Source organism: Electrona antarctica (genome assembly GCF_951216825.1).
Source record: "Electrona antarctica genome assembly, chromosome: 24".
Lineage (NCBI taxonomy): Eukaryota > Metazoa > Chordata > Actinopteri > Myctophiformes > Myctophidae > Electrona > Electrona antarctica.
Window position 1 is genome coordinate 8,472,720 of NC_136803.1, and position 22,395 is coordinate 8,495,114.

Genomic DNA, 22,395 nt, shown 5'->3' on the forward strand with positions numbered 1-22,395 from the left:
TTTGTACTTTTACTCAAGTAACCTTTCACCTTTGACCTGTAGTAACCTCTTCTAATAAACCATGTTTACTGAAGAGACGTTACTGACCCAAGTCGTTTCACCATCCATCCATCTTCAACTGCTTATCCGTAGTCGGGTCACGGGGGCAACAGCTCCACCAGAGAGCTCCAGACTTCCCTCTCCACAGCAAACTGTAGTAACTTCCTCCTGGGGGATCCCGAGACGTTCCAAGGCCAGTGAGTTGATGTGTTTCCTCCAACATCACCAGGCGAAGGAGCAGCGACTCTACTCCGAGTCTCTCTCGTGTGACTGAACTTCTCACCCTATCTCTAAGGGAGATGAACTTCTCACCCTATCTCTAAGGGAGATGAACTTCTCACCCTATCTCTAAGGGAGATGCACTTCTCACCCTATCTCTAAGGGAGATGAACTTCTCACCCTATCTACACTCACTATGTAGAGTAGCAAAAATAGCTGATCTTGGCTATTTTTGCTATATTTGAATTGAAATCCTGAAAAAAATGTGGCCATTTCTTTTTATCGAAATCCTGAAAAATAACCTTTTTATTGAATTTCAAATTAATTTAGTTATAGTTATGTTAACGTTATGAACTAAATCCAAACACATTGGACATACAAAAGCGGGTCATGTTTGCATGTTTGGAATTGTAACAGCTGAAATCAATACTATATCACTATTCTGATATTAACCTGAGGGCCACATTAAGTGATGGTGGGGGCCGCATGTGGCCCCCGGGCCGCCAGTTGCCCATGTATGATGTAGAAAATACAAACATGGCACTTTGTTTAAAAAAGGTTGCAGACTCCCGACATACGATACAGGATCACTGTAGGGAAATGATCTGAGACCCTAACGGATCACTGTAGGGAAATGATCTGAGACCCTAACGGATCACTGTAGGGAAATGATCTGAGACCCTAACGGATCACTAAGTCAGTCAACTGAGAGAAGAGTGCATGATTTGGTCTGTTGGTTTGAAACATTTAAGTCTAGCTCAGTGAACCTTCACACATGCACGCACGCACGCACAGCAGCAGGTCCCAAACTCTTCTCCCTTCTGGCCCCAAAACTGTGGAATGCACTTCCCGTTGCAATCAGAACTGCAGCATCACTCCCGATCTTCTGCCGTGGTCTGAAAACCCCTACCCCCTTAGACAGCACTTTTTAGACTTAGATAGCATTTGAAACAGACTTATAGCATGTCATGTAGACAGCACAATAATTGCATTGTATGTAGTCATAGCACTTCATAGTATATATGTACAGCATAGTATAGTAAATATGTTTAGTTTATATGTATAGTGTCATTATATAGATATGTTCTAGTTACGTTCTTAGCTTACGCATGTTTCTTGATAAATGCATTTTACATATGTGATGTATTCCCATGTTTTTGTTCTTGCTTAATGTAAATTGCTCTGGATTAAGAGCGTCTGATAAATGCCTACATTGTAAATTGTAAATTGTAGCAGGCAGTGATAAATGATAATGCAGTGATGATGTCACATGTTTTATTTTCATTGTGAACCCAGAGAGTGAGTAGAGACTAGAGAATGAAGTGACGACAGAACGAGGTTGCTTTGTTAATTATACAGCTTTATTTATTGTGTATTTTTAGTAGACTGGTCAGGTAGTCTAGTAGAGATCAGTTGAACAGAGCGCTAACTAACCAACACTAACTAACTTAACGCTACAGAACAGAAGATATTCAAGGACAAGAGAGAATCAAAGAGTCGACACAGTAATGGAAACATCAGAGGGGCTTCATCGCCAGGGAAGGTCATTTGGTCACATCATGGAAGCTTTTCGCCCTTATAAGGACTTGTCAGAGGTCTGTCTGCTCTACGAGACTCGCCCTTATAAGGACTTGTCAGAGGTCTGTCTGCTCTACGAGGGTCGCGACTCGACTCGCGCTGCTGCGGAAAACAAAAAAAGAAGCTCGACCGAATCCGTGTCTATAGTCAGCCGCGGCGGGCGCACGTGCACGAAACGAGCAACGGGCGCGTCAACCTCACGGGACCGTTACGGCCACGCGAATACGCCTGCGTTGTCGTCCCTCGACTTCTCCGCGTGTACAGAAATAATAATCGCAGGCCTCTCGTTGGAAGATGAATTACTACTCGCTGCCCGTCTGGAAACGCCCTTTAGAAATAGACAAAGAAACTGGGTCGAGACATAAGAAGACACAAACCACCCCAACATGACTCCCGGCGACCTCTGTAGGGGTCAAAGGTCACAGGGGTCATTGTGTTGAAACCTTAAGTAAAGGAAACGGCCCTGTCTGTTGTAACCAGAGCCGTAGAAGAAGAGAGTGGCGACACGCTTTGATCTCGCTGCAAAGCGCAGTGCTATAGTTCCACACATTGGAACTATCCCATTGAGACAAAGGGGGGTGCTATAGTTCCAAACATTGGAACTATCCCATTGAGACAGAGGGGGGTGCTATGGGTTCCACACATTGGAACTATCCCATTGAGACAGAGCGGGGTGCTATGGGCTATAGTTCCAAACATTGGAACTATCCCATTGAGACAAAGCGGGGTGCTACGGGCTATAGTTCCAAATATTGAACTATTCCATTGAGACAAAGCGGGGTGCCTATGGGCTATAGTTCCAAACATTGGAACTATTCCATTGAGACAAAGGGGGGTGCTATGGGCTATAGTTCCACACATTGGAACTATCCCATTGAGATAGAATGAGCACTTCCTCATTCCATTGTTACAATGGGAGTCAACGCTAGTGTCGTCACTCTCATGGTACTAGTGGTGTGTACCCATAATGCGCTTTGGGTTTCAGTCAGGAAGTGAAGCATCTAAATGGTTAGGGTCACATGTCTGCCCCAGTCCTCTCCCCCCCACCCCCCCTCACTTATCCATCCTTTCATCTTCAGAATTATAACGAGAAAAGTAAATAATCGTTAAAAGTAATAAAAGTAATAAAGCGCCGAGAACTGCCTAGAGAGGACTTATAGCTACGAAGCTAGGAGAACACTGGCGCCCTCTAGGGGAGAGGAGGACAGAGAGAGAGGGGGGGGGGGGGGGGGAGGAGAGAAGCAGCGAGGGAGGGGAGGCCAGAGAGACGGGTCTCTCTCTCACGAGACGGCAGTCTAGTCCATAGACTAATATATTTAGGTCTAGTCCATAGACTAATATATTTAGGTCTAGTCCGCAGATGTTGGAGGCGAGACGCAGAGAGGCAGAGAGGCAGAGAGGGACTTCCACATTGGCCACAGAAAAGTAAGACAGAGTTCTGACAATTCTGTTCACTTCATGGGGCTTCAGTCCAATGGAGGCTCTTCTACATAGACTTATATTGGCTTCAGTCCAATGAAGGCTCTCCTACATAGACTTATATTGGCTTCAGTCCAATGGAGGCTCTTCTACATATAATTCTATTGGCTTCAGTCCAATGGAGGCTCTCCTACATAGACTTCTATTGGCTTCAGTCCAATGGAGGCTCTCCTACATAGACTTCTATTGGTGAAGAGTGACAAAGTCCTGGACCGGAAGTAGGCAGAAATGCACTGGACTCAGGCAACAGCCCAGCTTTAATGATCTTAAATCCCTTTATTTTAGATTGGGTTTTTTAGTAATAGTACAACAAACATTACAGAGACATTAGTTGTCACTGTACAATACTTTAAAACAGTCGTCATGTTGCACACATTGCCTACAAATTGCTGATATTTTCGCCGCCCTCGTTGAAAACAATGTATTTCCAACTCCAGCTTGTCCCTCTCCATCCAGGCTGCATGGACAGCGTTTTCTGACCCCTCGATGTCGTAACTCTGTCTTACTCTGTGGCTCTGCCCTCTCCTCCCCCACCCTGGCCCCTCCCCCAGCACCTCCCCCCACCTTGGCCCCTCCCCCAGCGGCCCCTCCCCAACCTGGCCCCTCCCCCAGTGGCCCCTCCCCACCCTGGCCCCTCCCCCTTTAGGAAGAGTCAGCGTTGGTCTTGTTGTCGCGCGTCACGGGGATGCTGCGGTCCCCGCGGCCTCCAGAGGACTCTCCACTGCCCCCGGTGGTCACCTTGGGGCCGCACAGGGTCAGCAGGCCGTCGGTGGACAGCGTGACGGTGACGGCCGATTGGTCCACGTTGGACGGCAGGCGGTAGCGGCGGTGGAACTCACGTGAGATGTAGCCGTGGTCGTCCTACACCCACGGAACATGGGGGAGAGAGAGAGAGAGAGAGAGAGAGAGAGAGAGAGAGAGAGAGACAGAGAGAGAGAGAGAGAGAGAGAGAGAGACAGAGACAGAGAGAGAAAGAGAGTCAGAGAGAGAGAGAGAGAGAGAGAGAGACAGAGACAGAGAGAGAGACAGAGACAGAGACAGAGAGAGAGAGAGAGAGAGAGACAGAGACAGAGAGAGAGAGAGAGAGAGAGACAGAGAGAGAGAGAGAGAGAGAGAGACAGAGACAGACACAGAGAGAGAGAGAGGTGTTGGTGATGAACTGCAGACTCTCAAAGCTACATGGAAAATGAGGGCTTGCCCTCAACTGTATTTCCGAGTATAAATAAAGGTGATGATGACTTAAAGTACTAAAAGTAAAAGTACACATTTTGGCTCTGAGATGTAGAAGTAAAAGTACTGGAAATTGGAAATACTCAAGTAAAGTACAAATAGCCTACCTCAAAATTGTACTTAAGTAAAGTTAAGTTAGTTACTTTCCACCACCACTGAAAACCGTAGCTCCTCCCCTAGCCCGTAGCTCCTCCCCTAGCCCGTAGCTCCTCCCCTAGCCTCGACGACCTTACAGGCGTGTGCAAAGACTCAACTTATGTAACTTAGATAGCATTTTAGACATGTAGACAATAGCACTCTCTAGTGTAGACTCATTTAGACATGTAGACAATAGCACTCTCTAGTGTAGACTCATTTTAGACATGTAGACAATAGCACTCTCTAGTGTAGACTCATTTTAGACATGTAGACAATAGCACTCTCTAGTGTAGACTCATTTTAGACATGTAGACAATAGCACTCTATATGCAGTCGCTATGAGTCTACTCTCTAGTGTAGACTCATGGCGACTGCATAACATAAAAACATTTATGCAATAGAGAATCGTTCCATTTGGGCTGTGGTGGTGCTTAATGTGAGATAAGACCTGCATATTATATTATACAGGTACCTGCTTGGCTTCTCCCAATAAATTATATATATCCTATTTTTTTCCCCAAAAAAACTATTTGGTAATTGGGAACTGATCTGTGGTCAGTCAGTCAGTCAGTCAGTCAGTCAGTCAGTCAGTCAGTCAGTCAGTGCTCCAGGAAAACAATCTCTGACCTGGAATGTGGAACTAATGTCAGCTCAGTCACAACGCACAGATAGAGTTAATCTGATTCTAATGTGAATATGTTCTATTATCACAACGCACAGATAGTTAATCTGATTCTAATGTGAATATGTTCTATTATCACAACGCACAGATAGTTAACTATCTGTGCGTTAAATAAGTCCTTGGCACCCATTGAGTAACTCAATGGGTGCCAAGGACTTATTTAACTTTAATCTGATTCTAATGTGAATATGTTTTATTATCACAACGCACAGATAGAGTTCATCTGATTCTAATGTGAATATGTTCTATTATCACAACGCACGGATAGAGTTCATCTGATTCTAATGTGAATATGTTCTATTATCACAACGCACAGATAGTTAATCTGATTCTAATGTGAATATGTTTTATTATCACAACGCACAGATAGAGTTCATCTGATTCTAATGTGAATATGTTCTATTATCACAACGCACAGATAGAGTTCATCTGATTCTAATGTGAATATGTTCTATTATCACAACGCACGGATAGTTCATCTGATTCTAATGTGAATATGTTCTATTATCACAACGCACGGATAGAGTTAATCTGATTCTAATGTGAATATGTTCTATTATCACAACGCACAGATAGAGTTCATCTGATTCTAATGTGAATATGTTCTATTATCACAACGCACGGATAGAGTTCATCTGATTCTAATGTGAATATGTTCTATTATCACAACGCACAGATAGAGTTCATCTGATTCTAATGTGAATATGTTCTATTATCACAAAGCGCCTTGGATAAAAGGCGCTATATAAATGCACCATTTACCATTTAATGTTTATATGTATGAAAACATCAGAATGTTTACATAATGTTTATATGTATGAAAACATCAGAATGTTTACATAATGTTTATATGTATGAAAACACCAGAATGTTTACATAATGCTTATATGTATGAAAACATCAGAATGTTTACATAATGTTTATATGTATGAAAACATCAGAATGTTTACATAATGTTTATATGTATGAAAACATCAGAATGCCTGAAGGTCTATTTATTGACCTAAACGGTGGTTACATAAAGGAGCAGATCTACAAGTAGTAGAGTAGAGCGAGTTGTAGATCTGCTACTCTGGTGTGACACTGTAGTACGATCAAGTAGAGCGAGTTGTAGATCTGCTACTCTGGTGTGACACTGTAGTACGATCAAGTAGAGCGAGTTGTAGATCTGCTACTCTGGTGTGACACTGTAGTACGATCAAGTAGAGCGAGTTGTAGATCAAGTAGAGCGAGTTGTAGATCAAGTAGAGCGAGTTGTAGATCAAGTAGAGCGAGTTGTAGATCAAGTAGAGCGAGTTATAGATCAAGTAGAGCGAGTTGTAGATCAAGTAGAGCGAGTTGTAGATCAAGTAGAGCGAGTTGTAGATCAAGTAGAGCGAGTTGTAGATCAAGTCGAGCGAGTTGTAGATCAAGTAGAGCGAGTTGTAGATCAAGTAGAGCGAGTTGTAGATCAAGTAGAGCGAGTTGTAGCTCAAGTAGAGCGTTCGTTAATTTACACAAATTCACCAAAAAGTTAGAATAGGGAGACGAGAGAATCACCACACATGGAATCATGTCGTCGTGTGTATGTGTATGTGAGAGTGAGACAGGTACCTGTCTCTCTCCATGCTGTGTGTGTACGTGAGAGTGAGACAGGTACCTGTCTCTCTCCATGCTGTGTGTATGTGTATGTGAGAGTGAGACAGGTACCTGTCTCTCTCCATGCTGTGTGTGTGTGTATGTGAGCGTGAGACAGGTACCTGTCTCTCTCCATGCTGTGTGTGTGAGTGTGAGACAGGTACCTGTCTCTCTCCATGCTGTGTGTGTGTGTGTGTGTGTGTGTGTGTGTGTGTGTGAGACAGGTACCTGTCTCTCTCCATGCTGTGTGTGTGAGTGTGAGACAGGTACCTGTCTCTCTCCATGCTGTGTGTGTGTGTGTGTGTGTGTGTGTGTGTGTGTGTGTGTGTGTGTGAGACAGGTACCTGTCTCTCTACATGCTGTGTGTGTGAGTGTGAGACAGGTACCTGTCTCTCTCCATGCTGTGTGTGTGAGTGTGAGACAGGTACCTGTCTCTCTCCATGATGTGTGTGTATGTGTGTGAGAGAGAGAGAGTGAGACAGGTACCTGTCTCTCTCCATGTTGTGTGTGTGTGTGTGTGTGTGAGAGAGAGTGAGACAGGTACCTGTCTCTCTCCATGCTGTGTGTGTGTGTGTGTGTGTGTGTGTGAGACAGGTACCTGTCTCTCTCCATGCTTGCCACTGATCTCCACTGAGTCGTCGGTGATCTTCACGTTCAGCTCATCTGGAGAGAAATGCTTCACATCCAGATAGACTGTGAACTTCTCCCTGTCGGACCGCACCTGGTCGAGAGACATAGAGAGACAGAGAGAGGGAGAGAGACAGAGAGAGGGAGAGAGAGAGACAGAGAGAGAGAGAGACAAAGAGAGAGAGAAAGACAGAGAGAGAGAGAGAGAGACAGAGAGAGGGGGAGAGAGAGAGAGACAAAGAGAGAGAGAAAGACAGAGAGAGAGCGAGAGATAGAGAGACAGAGAGAGGGAGAGACAGAGAGAGAGAAAGAGAGAGACAGAAAGACAGAGAGAGAGAGGACACCAAGTTGATCGCATCTTATCAGAAAGAATTTGCACATCTTTGCAGCTGTTAAATCCTACCATTCGTTGTTAAATCCTACATGCCTGTCAGCCATTCGTTGTTAAATCCTACATGCCTGTTAGCCATTCGTTGTTAAATCCTACATGCCTGTTAGCCATTCGTTGTTAAATCCTACATGCCTGTTAGCCATTCGTTGTTAAATCCTACATGCCTGTTAGCCATTCATTTAGAAGGAGTCACTATAATTGTATAGTAAATCAAATGCAGACTATTATATTTTATCTATAAAGTCAGGAGGCTCCAGTGGAAGCTGTCAGGCTCCATGAACAGGATCGTAGTCAGGGCCTGTTTTGATCAAATCCAATCAAATTACATTTTAAAAAAAAGATTCTACATGTTGCCTTTGAGAAGAAAATAAGTGTAGCTGTACGTTAGGCACTAACACAAGCTTCATCAATGCTAAACATACCTCATTCTTTATTGTAAAACATGTCATAAGTTCTAAACTGTATGTGTGTTAACATAGACTTCTCTAGATTGATTTAGTTTTACTTTAATCAAAATGAGAAAGGAATGAGACAACAATGTTTCCAGAGCATTATGCTCTGTATAAAACCACCTAACTCCATTGTTTAGGTCTTTGATATTTGTTATTTTTTGTTACATAAATCAGTGCTATTGAACACCCGTTATGTCTGTGTGTTAAAACAATATTGAACCAATGAAAAGTAGTAAAACGTGCTTTCGACAAAACCTCTTAACTCCATTGGACCCTCAAACTGTCTGCTAAAGCAGCTAACTCCACCACCTCTCCCCCTCTCAAACTGTCTGCTATAAAGCAGCTAACTCCACCACCTCTCCCCCTCTCAAACTGTCTGCTATAAAGCAGCTAACTCCACCACCTCTCCCCCTCTCAAACTGTCTGCTATAAAGCAGCTAACTCCACCACCTCTCCCCCTCTCAAACTGTCTGCTATAAAGCAGCTAACTCCACCACCTCTCCCCTCTCAAACTGTCTGCTAAAGCAGCTAACTCCACCACCTCTCCCCCTCTCAAACTGTCTGCTATAAAGCAGCTAACTCCACCACCTCTCCCCCTCTCAAACTGTCTGCTATAAAGCAGCTAACTCCACCACCTCTCCCCCTCTCAAACTGTCTGCTATAAAGCAGCTAACTCCACCACCTCTCCCCCTCTCAAACTGTCTGCTATAAAGCAGCTAACTCCACCACCTCTCCCCTCTCAAACTGTCTGCTATAAAGCAGCTAACTCCACCACCTCTCCCCCTCTCAAACTGTCTGCTATAAAGCAGCTAACTCCACCAACTCTCCCCCTCTCAAACTGTCTGCTATAAAGCAGCTAACTCCACCACCTCTCCCCCTCTCAAACTGTCTGCTATAAAGCAGCTAACTCCACCACCTCTCCCCCTCTCAAACTGTCTGCTATAAAGCAGCTAACTCCACCACCTCTCCCCCTCTCAAACTGTCTGCTATAAAGCAGCTAACTCCACCACCTCTCCCCCTCTCATGGAAGTAATTGACAACATATAAGACCAACTCTGATGAGGCAGTTATTGCTTTGTTTTCAAAATCTAATTTCCTGACAAATGAACATTTTGGAGTTAAGTGGTTATACTATAATTATGCTCTAAGGAAGGACAATAGTTCTTTAGATACCTCAGAGATGTTCTGTTACCTCAGAGTAACAGCTAAGTAACTCTAACCACTTAACTCCAAAATGTTCATTTGTCAGGAAATGGAGAAAACCTTAGATTTTGAAAACAAAGCAATAACTGCCTCATCAGAGTTGGTCTTATATGTTGTCAATTACTAAAAGTCCTTTAGATACCTCAGAGTAACTCTAAGGATGGACTGTAGTTCTTTAGATACCTTAGAGATGCTCTAAGGATGGACTGTAGTTCTTTAGATACCTTAGAGATGCTCTAAGGATGGACTGTAGTTCTTTAGATACCTCAGAGTAACTCTAAGGATGGACTGTAGTTCTTTAGATACCTTAGAGATGCTCTAAGGATGGACTGTAGTTCTTTAGATACCTTAGAGATGCTCTAAGGATGGACTGTAGTTCTTTAGATACCTTAGAGATGCTCTAAGGATGGACTGTAGTTCTTTAGATACCTTAGAGATGCTCTAAGGATGGACTGTAGTCCTTTAGATACCTTAGAGATGCTCTAAGGATGGACTGTAGTCCTTTAGATACCTTAGAGATGCTCTAAGGATGGACTGTAGTCCTTTAGATACCTTAGAGATGCTCTAAGGATGGACTGTAGTTCTTTAGATACCTTAGAGATGCTCTAAGGATGGACTGTAGTCACTGATTGTTACCTCAGAGTAACTAAGGATGGACTGTAGTCGCTGATTGTTACCTCAGACATTCCAGAGTTGTTGGAGGAATCCATGAAGTTGCGGAACCACGAGGGCCTGTAGAAGGGACTGAGGGTGGAGGCGGGGGCGTAGGGGAACAGGTCGTAGTCGAACATGCCCTCGCCGAAGAACTGGTCGAAGAGCCGGGCCGGGTACATGGAGCCCATGGCGCGTCGGAACCACGGGTGCTGGATGGCAATATCCATAGCTTCTGTCTGTCTGTCTGAGAGGCGTGTTGGACTTTAGCTTGGCTCGACGGTTATTATCAGGCGCTGGAGTTAAGCGTGTGTCGGTGTGTCCTGCGCTCTGCGTCGAGGTGCGACTGGAGGAAAAGCGCGAGGCGGCGTAGAAGAACGCAGAGAGAGAGAGAACCGAAGAATCAGAAAGAAAAACTATGAGCGCTTCAACCCCAGAGAGCTCTGTGTGTTGTCGTCCTCTCTGCCGGGACCTCCTCTTTATCCCGCTCTGGGCGGGAACCCCTTTAGGTGTTTTAATGCATTATGTTATACTTCAGCTGTTGAAAAATAGCAGATCTACAAGCTCGTAGCACGGCACCGAGTGCCGCGCTATGAGCTTGTAGGTCTGCTATTTTTCTTTTAAATCGTGAAAATGTGGCGCAGATCTTTGAATATATATTCTATAAGAGTGAACGTTTTTAACTCAACTCTTTGCTTCTTTGGTCCCTGGAACAACATATCATCAGATGGGGGCTCGGTGGCCGATTACATATAATTCTGGGGGTCCTAGACACGGAATAGCTTGGGAACCACTGACACAGAAACATAGGGGATTTCAGAACACTGTCAGGATTTAGAAGACATTAAAGTACGGTCCTCTCGGGTCTGAGTGGGTTATATACCTGCCAGGCAGAAAGAAGAGGGCTTTAGCCAGGATCCCTGTGGAATGTCATTATCTCATGGTGGGATGGGCCCGTGTCAGCAGAATGGGAAGGGGAAGCAAGGCCCGCTTTGGCATCCGAACCGCCAGACACTGGGAACCAGCCAAAACAAATAACCATAACAAAATATCTCTTGGTTTTGGGAGAGAGAGAGGCTAAATGTCATCAAAGGGTGGTTCCGTGACTCAAATACTTAACAATTAATGGGCCTTGATGTGAAACGGGTTGAAAACCCACTGGTTTACCACCATGAGGATGAGACGAGAGAAATGAGAGACGAGAGAAATGAGAGACGAGAGAAATGAGAGATGGTTGGAAGTAAAAAATAGTCCCTAAAAGAGAAATCATGGATTTTCATCGAGGCTCAGCGAGGATGGGTGACAGACAGACAGACAGACAGACAGACAGACAGACAGACAGACAGACAGACAGACAGACAGACAGACAGACAGACAGACAGACAACACACAGCAAGTCACTTGCAGTGTGCAACAATACAGGAGTCACTTGCAGCAAGTGACATAATACTCCAGTATTGTTGTGGATGGAGGGCAGATTTAGTCAACAATGCGAGCGAGGGGATGCTGGGAGGTCAGGGGTCAGGACAGGTCAACAACTTAAAACGTTCAACAAGGCTCTTTATTTTGCTCTGTGAAAACGTTGAACGTTGTTGAACATAACAAGAGGACATAATGAATGAATGAGAAACGTGTGTGTGTGTAAGCGTGTGTGTAAGCGTGTGTGTAAGCGTGTGTGTAAGTGTGTGTGTGTAAGCGTGTGTGTGTAAGCGTGTGTGTAAGTGTGTGTGTGTAAGTGTGTGTGTGTGTGTGTAAACGTGTGTGTAAGCGTGTGTGTGTGTAAACGTGTGTGTGTAAGCGTGTGTGTGTAAGCGTGTGTGTAAGCGTGTGTGTGTAAGTGTGTGTGTGTAAGCGTGTGTGTGTAAAAACCTCTACGAGAGTCTAAGCCTTGGGCTAGGGCTGGGTCAAGACGAATGGAGAGTCACAACGTAGGTTAATTAATGCTCATTTATTAATCTAATAATGCTGCCTGCTGAATATACACAGACACAAATCTACACTTCATGGAGTACTTTTTTTTGGACATGGTGGTCTGATATAAATGAAATAAATACTTTTAATGTGCTCCAGCTACAAGTAGAAAGGACAACTATAACTATCAAAATGATTTATTCATCTGATCGTGTCGCCCGCCGAATATAAACATAGATGCCGATGGATCTCCGTTCTACACTTGTCAGTTGTCAAACCAACATCATGTTATCTCTACTAATGGTACCAACATCATGGTATCTCTCCTAATGGTGCCAACATCATGTAATCTCTCCTAATGGTGCCAACATCATGTTATCTCTCCTAATGGTACCAACACCATGTGATCTCTCCTAATGGTACCAACACCATGTTATCTCTCCTAATGGTACCAACACCATGTTATCTCTCCTAATGGTACCAACACCATGTTATCTCTCCTAATGGTACCAACATCATGTTATCTCTCCTAATGGTACCAACACCATGTTATCTCTCCTAATGGTACCAACACCATGTTATCTCTCCTAATGGTACCAACACCATGTTATCTCTCCTAATGGTACCAACATCATGCTATCTCTCCTAATGGTACCAACATCATGTAATCTCTCCTAATGGTACCAACATCATGCTATCTCTCCTAATGGTACCAACATCATGTAATCTCTCCTAATGGTACCAACATCATGCTATCTCTCCTAATGGTACCAACATCAATACAGCATGGAATTGTGGACACAATCTGATCCAACGACAAGATATTTTACGTTTTAAGTCTGAGAGGCTAAATGTCATCAAATGGTGGTCCATGGCTCAGATAGGTCTGAGAGGCTAAATGTCATCAAAGTGAGTGTGTGTGTGTGTGAGAGAGAGAGAGTGAACAGTTCAGACTGACAGTAGGCTCCACCCACCCCCCCCCCCCACACACACCAACAACAAGTCATTTCCCATGGCTGTTGTCCCACTAATGGCCAGTTAGCGCTGGCTGGACACACACACACACACACACACACACGCACGCACGCACGCACGCACACACACACACACACACACACACACGCACACACAGATAGGCCGGCCCCACCGGCTTACCCCAAAGCAGCAGGAAGGGAAGGCTACGCTTAGTAGCTCCATTGACCCAATGGACCAGTTCCAAAACAGGCTACGGGGGGTGGGGGGGCAGGAGGAAGAGGAAGTTGGGGGGACGCGATGCGAGGGTCGGTCACCGGACACCGGATGTGGCTCATTTGGGGTGGGGTGGGGGGGGGGCTGGGGGGGTTTTAGGGGGGGCGGAGGGGGACACAGACTTTGGCTACGGTCGAGCCGGGTCAGCGTTTTGGGGAGTTTATTTTAATTGGTCGGACAATGACCGAGGCTTGAAGCCAGGATGGAGAGCCAGGGAGCAACCTCACCACCTCACCACCACCTCGGCAGTGAGGCTGTGGAGAGGACGTTTTGGTTTCTAAACCCTGTGTTGCTTTTCCCAGAGTGTGGGTTAGGGTCCCAGTGTGCGTCAGCGTCACTCACTCAGCAATAACGTGAAACAGAACACAACGATGAGTATATTTGGCTTTTAACACGCAGTCTCTCTCTCTCCCTCTCTCTCCCCCTCTCTCTCTCTCCCCCTCTCCCTCCCTCTCTCTCTCTCTCTATCTCTCTCCCCCTCTCCCTCCCTCTCCCCTCTCTCTATCTCTCTCTCTCCCTCAGCCAGCTCTCTCTCTCTCTCCCCCTCTCCCTCCCCCTCTCTCTCTCTCTCTCTCTCTCCCTCCTCCCTCCCTCTCTCTCTCCCCTCTCTCTCTCTCCCCTCCTCTCCCCCTCTCTCTCTCTCCCCCCTCTATCTCTCTCTCTCCACCCAGCATGCATGTGCGCGCTGCTGCGCAATGTCTGTGAGACTGTGACACAATAATAATATATATAGCATAAATAATAGGCCTAATATAACACTTTCCCTCTCTCTGTGATCAGCTCCTCACACACAACTCCTCTCTCTGTGACTGTGATCAGCTCCTCACACACACAACTCCTCTCTCTGTGACTGTGATCAGCTCCTCACACACACAACTCCTCTCTCTGTGACTGTGATCAGCTCCTCACACACACAACTCCTCTCTCTGTGACTGTGATCAGCTCCTCACACACACAACTCCTCTCTCATGCACGTGTAGCATTGCGCGGAAAGCGGGGATTGAACCCGGGCCTCCCACTTGCCAGACCAACGCACAACCTGTCGTGCCAATAGGGCTGAGCCCGATTGGCAGGGCTGTTGCGGGCTGGGTCTTGGCTGGGGGCTACAATCACCCCCCCAGTCTTTGAAGCGCGTCATCGCGCTTCTCACTTCACACCGCGGACCGCCGCACACGATGTTCCTCATGTCCCTCACGCGAGGATATCACGCTTCACGTCCTGCCGACTACGCCAGATTGTAGCATTGCGCGGAAAGCGGGGATTGAACCCGGGCCTCCCACTTGCCAGACCAACGCGCAACCTGTCGTGCCAATAGGGCTGAGCCCGATTGGCAGGGCTGTTGCGGGCTGGGTCTTGGCTGGGGGCTACAATGCCTCCCACTTGCCAGACCAATGCTACAATCTGGCGTAGTCGGCAGGACGTGAAGCGTGATATCCTTGCGTGAGGGACATGAGGAACATCGTGTGCGGCGGTCCGCGGTGTGAAGTGAGAAGCGCGAGGACACGCTTCAAAGACTGGGGGGGTGATTGTAGCCCCCAGCCAGGGCTCAGCCCTATTGGCACGACAGGTTGCGCGTTGGTCTGGCAAGTGGGAGGCCCGGGTTCAATCCCCGCTTTCCGCGCAATGCTACAATCGCACGCCCGCTCAATCTCAGCAACTGTTACATTTAACTGTAAATGTATTTTTTTCCCCCCGATCCCAATGGCAGGATCCGCCGGGAGAAACTATGCGCAGCTGCTAGACATGAGACTAATTAATTAGAGCGACAAAGAGAGAGAGGAGTGTGTGTGTGTATATGTGTGCGTCAATTTAACAAAGGTGCAGACGATCAGAAATCAGCAGAGAGTGAGTGATGTTTGCACTACTCTATGCCGAATTGAAGTGGACTCGGACCCAGACTTTGTTTTTCTCCCTGCAGGAAATAAAAACGCCTGGGTTTCCAAGGCCCCCCCCCCCAATCCAACCCTTTGATGCCGGTTGTCAAGCAGGGACTGACCCCCCCAATCCAACCCTTTGATGCTGAGTGTCAAGCAGGGACTGACCCCCCCCAATCCAACCATTTGATGCTGAGTGTCAAGCAGGGACTGACCCCCCAATCCAACCCTTGATGCTGAGTGTCAAGCAGGGACTGACCCCCCAATCCAACCCTTTGATGCTGAGTGTCAAGCAGGGACTGACCCCCCAATCCAACACTTTGATGCTGAGTGCCAAGCAGGGACTGACCCCCCAATCCAACCCTTTGATGCTGAGTGTCAAGCAGGGACTGACCCCCCAATCCAACCCTTTGATGCTGAGTGTCAAGCAGGGACTGACCCCCCGATCCAGCTCTTATCAGCATACATCGCATTCCGTGCTCAGCCAATCAAATCATCGCTATGGGGTACACAGACACACAAAGCTGGGCAGGGAGGGGCTACACATTCCCCGGATGTCAACAACAAACCAAATTTTCCGCAACGGCCTGTGATAGCGCCACCATGAGGCCGACGTTGGCCAAACACATTTCTGTAGATTACTCATACACATTTTTTATCCATACATCACGCAATTCGGTATAACCATCTCCATAGTCTTGTGATCAACACGGAACTGTCCGTGGGGGGGGGGGGGGGGGGTCCCTGGAACTACATATTTTCAGATGGGGCTCGGCGGCCAAATACATATGATTTTTGAGGTCCTTGACCTGAAATAGTTTGAAAACCAGTGATATAGAAACATAGGGTTTAACCCTGTGAGAACCAGTGATAGAAACATAGGGTTTAACCCTGTGAGAACCAGTGATATAATAATAATAATAATAATAAAACTTTATTTGTATAGCACCTTTCATGACATGAAATGCAGCTCAAAGTGCTTTACACAAAAAATAAAAGAAAAGCAGGGCATAAACAATACAGTGAGGACATGAATAACATTTTTTTTAAAAGACAGATAAATCAATTAAAAGCAAGGGTGTAAAAGTGGGTCTTGAGCTGAGCTTTAAAAATGTCTACAGAGGCTGCCTGTCGAAGGTACAGTGGGAGTTTGTTCCACGCCGTCGGCCCGTAGAAGCAAAAAGCTGCTTCCCCGTATTTTTTAGTTGCCATTTTTTTAGGCAAAGCGAGCAGGCCAGCAGTGGAAGACCTTAGGGGGCGGTTTGGGACATATTTCGGCAGGCAGTCATGTAGGTAGGAAGGTGCGAGACCATTGAGAGCTTTATAAACAAGTAAAAGAATTTTAAAATCAATCCTAAAAACAACCGGAAGCCAGTGCAATGAGGCCAAGACTGGAGTAATATGTTCTCTCATCTTAGTTCTAGTTAAGACTCTGGCTGCTGCATTTTGGACAAGTTGTAATCTGTCAGTTGATTTCTTAGGCAATCCAGAAAAAAGTGCATTGCAGTAATCAAGCCGAGAAAAAACAAAGGCGTGGATTAGCGTTTTTGCATCGTCCAGTGACAAATAGGCTCTGATTCGTGCAATATTTCTAAGATGAAAAAAGGCAATCTTGGTAACATGATTAATGTGTGAATTAAAATTCAGTTCAGAATCAATAGTGATCCCCAGGTTCTTTACTGTACTGTTACTTTCTACAGTCAGGTTGCCAAGTCTGCTTTTTATCGATTCTTTCTGCTCACTAGAACCGATTATGAGAACTTCTGTCTTATCCTCATTTAGCTTGAGAAAGTTCTCACTCATCCAGCATTTAATGCTAGACAGACAGGTCAACAGCGGGTCTAAGGCACAGAGATCATCTGGATCTACAGAAAGATAAAGTTGGGTATCATCAGCATAGAAATGAAAATTGACTCCGTGATTGGTAATGAGTTCTCCCAATGGCAGTATGTACAGGGAGAATAACAGAGGACCAAGAATTGAGCCCTGTGGAATACCAGAACTGATGTTGTGTTTGTCTGAGTCAAACTCAGCTAGATTGACAAAATAGCTTCTGTTTGTTAGGTAGGAGGAAAACCAGGACAGGGCCGTGCCAGACAGGCCTACCCAGTGCTCCAGACGCTGTATTAAAATTGAATGGTCAATCGTGTCAAATGCAGCCGTTAGATCTAGAAGTAAAAGAACGGAAACATGTTTCTTGTCAGCAGACACCCTAAGATCATTCATTACTTTTACAAGTGCTGTTTCTGTGCTGTGGCCTTTCCTAAAGCCAGATTGGAATTTGTTATGCACATTGTTGTTCTGTAGAAACACATCCAATTGATGAAAGATGCATTTTTCTAAAACCTTGCCCAGAAAGGGCAGATTAGAAATGGGTCGGTAGTTACCCATCACAGAGGGATCAAGATTGTGTTTCTTGAGTAAGGGCCTAACTACAGCCGATATAGAAACATAGGGTTTAACCCTGTGAGAACCACTGATATAGAAACATAGGGTTTAACCCTGTGAGAACCACTGATATAGAAACATAGGGTTTAACCCTGTGAGAACCACTGATATAGAAACATAGGGTTTAACCCTGTGAGAACCACTGATATAGAAACATAGGGTTTTCAGAAAACTGTCTAAACTGATTTAGAGGACATTTTGTAGAATCTGGTCTCAGTCCTAAATGGGTTCAAATCCTACTATAAATGCGCCACGTCTCTGTGTGTGTGTGGCGTGCGTGTGTGTGTACGGTTGTAATGCACGTAACTCGAGAACCGTTCGCCCCACCGACTTCACATTCGACACACACGTTCCACACCCCCACAGGGAGTGCAGTGCCAGGTATCGAGTCGGTCGGACCCACGGTTCTCCAGAACCACCACAAAAAGCTCTGGCCAGGCTCTGCCAGTGGGCCTAATGAGGCCAACTCCTTTCACCTGGGCCAGGCTCTGCCAGTGGGCCTAATGAGGCCAACTCCTTTCACCTGGGCCAGGCTCTGCCAGTGGGCATAATGAGGCCAAATGTCACCTGTGCAATTTCCAGCCCAATTGATTGCCAAGTACACTTTTCAGTTTGCAGTCTTCACACACACACACACACAGGCACATACACAGATCTCCATGTGGGACACCGGCAGACAGTTAAAACGGGTGCTATGGCAACATATATCATTAGGTTCCCAAGTTGCATCGTTCTCAAGTAGGCCGGCGGCCGACTGCGACGGGCGAGTACCGGTCTAGTCTCTATAAATGACAGACGATACCAAGCGTTGAAACATCCCTTTTATTGTAAACCAACACTGTGGAAAAACATCCCTTTTATTGTAAACCAACACTGTGGAAAAACATCCCTTTTATTGTAAACCAACACTGTGGAAAAACATCCCTTTTATTGTAAACCAACACTGTGGAAAAACATCCCTTTTATTGTAAACCAACACTGTGGGAAAAACATCCCTTTTATTGTAAACCAACACTGTGGAAAAACATCCCTTTTATTGTAAACCAACACTGTGGAAAAACATCCCTTTTATTGTAAACCAACACTGTGGAAAAACATCCCTTTTATTGTAAACCAACACTGTGGAAAAACATCCCTTTTATTGTAAACCAACACTGTGGAAAAACAACCCTTTTATTGTAAACCAACACTGTGGGAAAAACATCCCCTTTATTGTAAACCAACACTGTGGAAAAACATCCCTTTTATTGTAAACCAACACTGTGGAAAAACATCCCTTTTATTGTAAACCAACACTGTGGAAAAACATCCCTTTTATTGTAAACCAACACTGTGGAAAAACACCCCTTTTATTGTAAACCAACACTGTGGAAAAACATCCCTTTTATTGTAAACCAACACTGTGGAAAAACAACCCTTTTATTGTAAACCAACACCGTGGAAAAACAACCCTTTTATTGTAAACCAACACCGTGGAAAAACATCCCTTTTATTGTAAACCAACACTGTGGAAAAACATCCCTTTTATTGTAAACCAACACCGTGGAAAAACATCCCTTTCATTGTAAACCAACACTGTGGGAAAAACATCCCTTTTATTGTAAACCAACACCGTGGAAAAACATCCCTTTTATTGTAAACCAACACCGTGGAAAAACATCCCTTTCATTGTAAACCAACACTGTGGAAAAACATCCCTTTTATTGTAAATCAACACCGTGGAAAAACATCCCTTTTATTGTAAACCAACACCGTGGAAAAACATCCCTTTTATTGTAAACCAACACCGTGGAAAAACATCCCTTTTATTGTAAACCAACACTGTGGAAAAACATCCCTTTTATTGTAAATCAACACCGTGGAAAAACATCCCTTTTATTGTAAACCAACACCGTGGAAAAACATCCCTTTTATTGTAAACCAACACCGTGGAAAAACATCCCTTTCATTGTAAACCAACACTGTGGAAAAACATCCCTTTTATTGTAAATCAACACCGTGGAAAAACATCCCTTTTATTGTAAACCAACACCGTGGAAAAACATCCCTTTTATTGTAAACCAACACTGTGGAAAAACATCCCTTTTATTGTAAACCAACAATGTGGAAAAACATCCCTTTTATTGTAAACCAACACTGTGGAAAAACATCCCTTTTATTGTAAACCAACACTGTGGAAAAACATCCCTTTTATTGTAAACCAACACTGTGGAAAAACATCCCTTTTATTGTAAACCAACACTGTGGAAAAACATCCCTTTTATTGTAAACCAACACTGTGGAAAAACATCCCTTTTATTGTAAACCAACACTGTGGAAAAACATCCCTTTTATTGTAAACCAACACTGTGGAAAAACATCCCTTTTATTGTAAACCAACACTGTGGAAAAACATCCCTTTTATTGTAAACCAACACTGTGGAAAAACATCCCTTTTATTGTAAACTAACAGTGTGGAAAAACAACCCTTTTATTGTAAACCAACACTGTGGAAAAACATCCCTTTTATTGTAAACCAACAGTGTGGAAAAACAACCCTTTTATTGTAAACCAACAGTGTGGAAAAACATCCCTTTTATTGTAAACCAACACTGTGGAAAAACAACCCTTTTATTGTAAACCAACAGTGTGGAAAAACATCCCTTTTATTGTAAACCAACAGTGTGGAAAAACAACCCTTTTATTGTAAACCAACACTGTGGAAAAACATCCCTTTTATTGTAAACCAACAGTGTGGAAAAACAACCCTTTTATTGTAAACCAACACTGTGGAAAAACATCCCTTTTATTGTAAACCAACACTGTGGAAAAACATCCCTTTTATTGTAAACCAACAGTGTGGAAAAACATCCCTTTTATTGTAAACCAACAGTGTGGAAAAACAACCCTTTTATTGTAAACCAACACTGTGGAAAAACAACCCTTTTATTGTAAACCAACAGTGTGGAAAAACAACCCTTTTATTGTAAACCAACACTGTGGAAAAACATCCCTTTTATTGTAAACCAACACTGTGGAAAAACATCCCTTTTATTGTAAACCAACACTGTGGAAAAACATCCCTTTTATTGTAAACCAACACTGTGGAAAAACATCCCTTTTATTGTAAACCAACACTGTGGAAAAACATCCCTTTTATTGTAAACCAACACTGTGGAAAAACATCCCTTTTATTGTAAACCAACACTGTGGAAAAACAACCCTTTTATTGTAAACCAACACTGTGGAAAAACATCCCTTTTATTGTAAACCAACAGTGTGGAAAAACATCCCTTTATTGTAAACCAACACTGTGGAAAAACATCCCTTTTATTGTAAACCAACACTGTGGAAAAACATCCCTTTTATTGTAAACCAACAGTGTGGAAAAACAACCCTTTTATTGTAAACCAACACTGTGGAAAAACATCCCTTTTATTGTAAACCAACAGTGTGGAAAAACAACCCTTTTATTGTAAACCAACACTGTGGAAAAACATCCCTTTTATTGTAAACCAACAGTGTGGAAAAACAACCCTTTTATTGTAAACGAACACTGTGGAAAAACATCCCTTTTATTGTAAACCAACACTGTGGAAAAACATCCCTTTTATTGTAAACCAACACTGTGGAAAAACATCCCTTTTATTGTAAACCAACAGTGTGGAAAAACATCCCTTTTATTGTAAACCAACACTGTGGAAAAACAACCCTTTTATTGTAAACCAACACTGTGGAAAAACATCCCTTTTATTGTAAACCAACAGTGTGGAAAAACAACCCTTTTATTGTAAACCAACACTGTGGAAAAACATCCCTTTTATTGTAAACCAACACTGTGGAAAAACATCCCTTTTATTGTAAACCAACAGTGTGGAAAAACATCCCTTTTATTGTAAACCAACAGTGTGGAAAAACAACCCTTTTATTGTAAACCAACAGTGTGGAAAAACATCCCTTTTATTGTAAACCAACAGTGTGGAAAAACAACCCTTTTATTGTAAACCAACACTGTGGAAAAACATCCCTTTTATTGTAAACCAACACTGTGGAAAAACATCCCTTTTATTGTAAACCAACACTGTGGAAAAACATCCCTTTTATTGTAAACCAACACTGTGGAAAAACATCCCTTTTATTGTAAACCAACACTGTGGAAAAACATCCCTTTTATTGTAAACCAACACTGTGGAAAAACATCCCTTTTATTGTAAACCAACACTGTGGAAAAACAACCCTTTTATTGTAAACCAACACTGTGGAAAAACATCCCTTTTATTGTAAACCAACAGTGTGGAAAAACATCCCTTTTATTGTAAACCAACACTGTGGAAAAACATCCCTTTTATTGTAAACCAACACTGTGGAAAAACAACCCTCTTTATTGTAAACCATTACTGTGGAAAAACATCCCTTTTATTGTAAACCAACACTGTGGAAAAACATCCCTTTTATTGTAAACCAACACTGTGGAAAAACATCCCTTTTATTGTAAACCAACACTGTGGAAAAACAACCCTTTTATTGTAAACCAACAGTGTGGAAAAACATCCCTTTTATTGTAAACCAACACTGTGGAAAAACATCCCTTTTATTGTAAACCAACACTGTGGAAAAACAACCCTTTTA

General features: G+C 44.0%; 1 protein-coding gene across 1 annotated transcript; it reads right to left on the reverse strand.

Moving 5' to 3' along the window:
• Window positions 1-3,957: 3,957 nt before the first annotated feature.
• Window positions 3,958-10,536, reverse strand: cryaa (crystallin, alpha A; the record flags this gene model as incomplete). The annotated part of the gene is made up of 3 exons (XM_079494996.1): window positions 3,958-4,176; window positions 7,581-7,703; window positions 10,333-10,536. 3 exons carry the CDS (start codon window positions 10,534-10,536, stop codon window positions 3,958-3,960), a joined length of 546 nt encoding a protein of 181 aa, XP_079351122.1.
• Between the last annotated feature and the right edge of the window lie 11,859 nt (window positions 10,537-22,395).